A 4968-nucleotide genomic window follows, 5' to 3' on the forward strand; every position below is an offset into this window, starting at 1 on the left:
GTACCAAAATTCTAGATTTGCACAGGAGGGAATCAATCTCAGCACAGTCTAAGCACAGGGAGCCACTCTTGCCCGTGAGGGAAAGTTCTGTATTGGCATAAGGAACTGTTCACTAGCTGTGTCCCAGGACTCCAACCAAGGGCCAAGCTGGTAAGCAGAAGCAGGCCTCTCAAAGGAGAGCTGTCTCAGGACTGCTGTGCTCTTCTGCATACATGTAACATTGTATTGACCATTGTCACATGTTAAACGGACACAATTAGGAATATATATATATATATATATATATATATATATATATATATATTTGATAGAAGAATTTAAAACATTTAATGCTTTTCCTTCCATTTACTACTATCATAAATTACAAAGTATTATTCACTTCACAAAATAAAACCATTTTCAGATAATTTTTTTGACAGTATCAAGAAATACTACGACAAACAAATCTCTACAATTGGGAGGAATAACAATAGCAGGGACCCAGCAGAACCATTTTGACCCTCCCAGTGTGCCAAAGGAGTCCATCTGAGTAGCCCTTCGGACTGTCCAGGACAACAGTCGCACTGCCCTCCATTCCAGCTCACTTATCACACAGTAACAATATATGTATTTCCAACAAGGGGTCTGGGCAACTCAATTTTATTCTCAGCTAGGACTGATTTCTGATCTAAATTTGACAAAACGGAACCTGGGCTTGCATTAGACTGCAATTGTCTAGTTACGGACAGACGCTACCTCTTATGCGCAGGGCTCCTGTCTCCTTGGCTCTGTCTCTCAGGCACCGCGAGTACAAACGGAAGGATGGGGGGACGGGGATGGGGGAGAAGAGGATGGAAAATACTCAAAAGAGGGCTTCGTAAAAATGAAGTGTTTACCTTTTTTCTTCTTCTAGGTATCTTCATGCTGCTTTTGTCCCCGTTCTCCCTAACTGCTTTTTACTGCTTGCTGTGGTCACTGTCCTACATCTTCTTTCCAGATGCTCTGTGGGGGAAAGCAGCGTGTCTCAGGCTACAGTGCCCAAGAAGCTAAGCAGCTTTGCCCGCTGCCATGGGCCTCTGCCGGGTCTGTGCCAGCACTGCGGGCCATGCTGGGCTTCATCCTCACTAAATCTTTCCTTGTCCCTATGTCGCCTGTGTGCTACATACGTGCTACCTTGAGCCAGAGCAACCCACGACAGGGTCATCAGCCTTCACTTCCTCCTCTTTACTCAGGGTTCAGAGGCCCCTGGGGACAATAGTCGTTTATATCATATAGAACAGGAATTTTTTTCCCAAGCTGAAGTTGGACCGAGTTTGAGTTCCAGCCCTGGGTGCCCTTGTGTGCTAAGGTCAGTCCCTTGGAAAAAGGAGGGAAACCTTTAGAATGGGCCTGTCTCCACCTTGGCCTGTCTGGTTGCTATCAGTCCAGCAGAGGGTGGGGCTGACTGAAGTGTTTCTTAAGCTTGCAGACTGGCTCTGTGGAGCAGAGCTACCCACAGGACAATCGCGTTGCACCCTGTAAATGTGCATAGGATTTCATAATTTAAAGTTCCATATTTTAACAGTCAAAGCATCTGCCTTTTCCTTCTGTTAGAAGATTAGACGCACTGGCAGCTTGAGGGCACCACCTGGCTTCCATTTGGTTTTTTCCTAAACTATAAACTACTACGCGCTAGACATTCAAATGCCACTTCGTATTCTAAAATCCAGATTTAATACAAATAAGGAGTATTGCATGGAGCCTCAAAGTTGCCCTGCACAAGGAATTTAGGCCTGCTGAAGGCAGTGACCCCCCAGCACTGCCTCTGGACCTTGCACCCCCAGACGGTATACCAAAGGATTGTTGGCTAGTCTGGTTGCTTCCTCAACTATGGAGCCAGAGAACTTTTTATCTAATTTCTTGAAGTTTGCAGAACAATGTATTTGGTAGATATACATTAAGCCTAAAGTTAGATTTTTAAAAATAACAATCCAGTGAATCACATGGCTACAATCTGGCTTTAAAGGAACAGATAGCACCCTCCTGCTCCCGCCCCTGCTCTCTATCCATATCTCTGTTATGTCATTTATATTTTTTTCATGGGTGAATGAATATGTCTGTGTCCCACCAGAGTTTAGGCTCCTTCAATTGACATTTTTAAAATTTCTGCTGCTTACCATAGTACCTGGTACTCAAAAATGTAGATGAATTGACTTCCTTGTACATTCTAGCGGGTTATGTACAAGATTACTATGACGTAGCAAAAATCTTACATATATGCACCTATATACACATACAGATATGTGATGTCCTTTGGTACTGTACCCTCATTTTAGATGCGACATCAAAATATTTAGGAAGTGCGGCTCCAGAACTGTGTTCACATAAGCTCTTAGAAGCCAGCACCCAGCAGTGCTTAGATATAGTAGATGCTCAAAAAATACTTACTGTATTCTGAATCAACCAGATATTGCCCAGAAACCTACTACTGAAGATTAGCTGATGTTGTCCTCTTCTGGAGCCACATAGTTATCAGATTTGGCCTCAAAAGATTCTGGCTGCTTCTAAAACTTGAAACTACATTCAAAGAAGAAGATGCAATTCTGAAAGAGGATTTCTATGTCGCTTTTGAGCCATACCAGCCCAATTAAAAGAAATGTGTAGACCCCCCACACCGCCCCAAAGGGGGACTGCTTTGAAAAGAAAAATATCCATTTGGATATGTAAATAGTGCTTTGCTTGTAACAACAATAATTCATACTTCATTGCCTCAAACAGAAGTTTAGGTTAGTGATGCAAGGATAGTTCTAGTTCAGTTGAGAGTCTCTACATTTAACAGAGGGATATGTGTCCTAACTACATGGAAGTAAGGCTGCCCTTCTACACTGGTTCCAAGGACTTAGGATTCTAATGCTAACCATGCAGACCTTTACTTACTCAGTTAGAAATAAAACTTAAAACATAGAACAGCTAAAATAGAACATGTTCTAAAATGAAATGAAATGAAATAAAATAATAAAATAAAATAAAATAAAATAAAAAAATAAAAAAAATAAAAATGTTCTAATGTAGAATAGCTCTCAGGAATAGGTGGGAAGTCTGAGACTTTAAAAATGTACTTCTCAAAAAAAAAAATAAAAATGTACTTCTCAGATGAATGTACGAAGTCAGAGGGGTTAGTTCTTGATTCAAGGCAGTTCTACTACTTCTCAATTTGGGAATGGGTATAGATTTCCTGTCTAGCCCCCTCTTACCTAACCTGTGCCAAGTGAAAAGGGTCAAGTGACTGAGGATTATGACCTTTTTTTTTTTTTTTAACTCTGTGACCTTGAGTGAAAGGTTTAATCTCTCTAAACTCATTCCCTAACTGTAAAATGGATTATTTACTTCCTCTCTGGGTTGCTTTGTGAATTAAATACAATGACACATAAAATAACTAGAATAGGGAATGGCATGTAAAAGGTATTAAATAAAAGTTAGATCTTTCCTCTTCCTCTAAATTTCCTCCTTTCCCATTATATATCTCTTCATTTAAAACAATAGTAATAATAATAGTTATCATCTATTTAGTCCTTTCTATGTGTCAGGAATTGTTTCTTGCACTTTACTCTTTCACTTAATCCTCCACACAACCCAATGACGTAGGTGACTACAGGCTTAAGGTCAGCAGTTCTCAAAGTGTGGTCTATGGACCCCTGAAATTCCCGAGACCTTTTCAGAGTTAAAATTATTTTCTTAATAATGCTAAAACAAGAGGGCACATGGGTGGCTCAGGTGGTTAAGCACCCAACTTTGATTTTTTTTGGTATATTTTTTTATTGGAGTTTGATTTGCCAACATATAGTATAACACCCAGAGCTCATCCCGTCAACTGCCACAACTTTGATTTTGACTTAGGTCATGATCTAAGGATTCTGGGATCTGGCCACATGGGGCTCCACACTCAGTGGGGACTCTGATTGAGGATTCCCTCTCTCCCTCTGCCTCTCCCCTACTGATGGACACATGCTCATACTCTCTCTCTCTCCCTCTCTCTCTCTCTCAAGTAACTAAATAAATATTTTTAAAAATCCTAAAACAGGAATTGAAAATCACTGTTGACATTTTACTAATGGTGCAAAGAATGGTAGGTAAAGCTCCTGGCACCCTTCTGTGAATTTAGGCAGTGGCACTAAATGATCCTGGCAGTCAAATGTACTTGTCATTGTCATATGCTCACAGTAAACAAGACAAAAAATGTTTCACTTATGGGCAGCCTGGGTAGCTCAGTGGTTTAGCACTGTCTTTGGCCCAGGGCATGACCCTGGAGACCCAGGATTGAGTCCCACGTTGGGCTCCCTGCATGGAGCCTGCTTTTTCCTCTGCCTGTGTCTCTGCCTCTCTCCCTCCTCTCTCTCTGTCTCTCTGTCTCTCATGAATAAATAAATAATAATAAAATCTTTTTAAAAAGTTTCACTTATGAAGTCCTTGATAAAGCAGTAAAAATTATTCATTTTATTAGACTTTGACTCTTGAGTATATATCTTTTTAACATTCTGTGCAACAGTGGAAATCATGCATAAAGAGCTTCTGCATACTGAAGTTATGATGGTTGTCTCAAGGAAAAGCACTGTTTTGAGTTTGAGCTGAATTAGCTGCTTTCCTTGTGAGATACCAAAGGATGACTGGCAAACTACGGTGTTCAGACTTGGTTTTCTTGAAATAGGAGCTGACACTGTCACTCATGAAAAAAGTTTTGTTACCAAGAAAAAAGTTTTTGTTACCTCTACTAACGTGAGCTTGAAAGCTTCTGAATACTCAAAGATTTTTCTGATGAGATCAGGAGAGATATTAGTGAAAATTTATTTTTAACAATAAATAATAAAATTATAAACATTTGGAAGATCTGCATAACTCAGTGAAGCAATATTTCCTAAATGATCAGCACATGATGTTACAAGATCACATATAAACAACCCATTCAAAGGGCAAGAGTCAAAGACCAGTGGATTTTAATGTAACAGAATATAA

The 4968-nt window shown here is 40.1% G+C and overlaps 1 protein-coding gene across 1 annotated transcript in view; it reads left to right on the forward strand.

Moving 5' to 3' along the window:
* Positions 1-1029, forward strand: part of TMEM269 (transmembrane protein 269) — a 13271-nt gene extending 12242 nt beyond the window's left edge. The window contains exon 5 of the mRNA XM_041738018.1: positions 893-1029. Within this exon, the coding sequence (XP_041593952.1) occupies positions 893-1029 (137 nt within the window). The remainder of the gene's footprint in view (positions 1-892) is intronic.
* Positions 1030-4968: the final 3939 nt, after the last annotated feature.

This window comes from Vulpes lagopus, chromosome 23 (assembly GCF_018345385.1).
Source record: "Vulpes lagopus strain Blue_001 chromosome 23, ASM1834538v1, whole genome shotgun sequence".
Taxonomy (NCBI): domain Eukaryota; kingdom Metazoa; phylum Chordata; class Mammalia; order Carnivora; family Canidae; genus Vulpes; species Vulpes lagopus.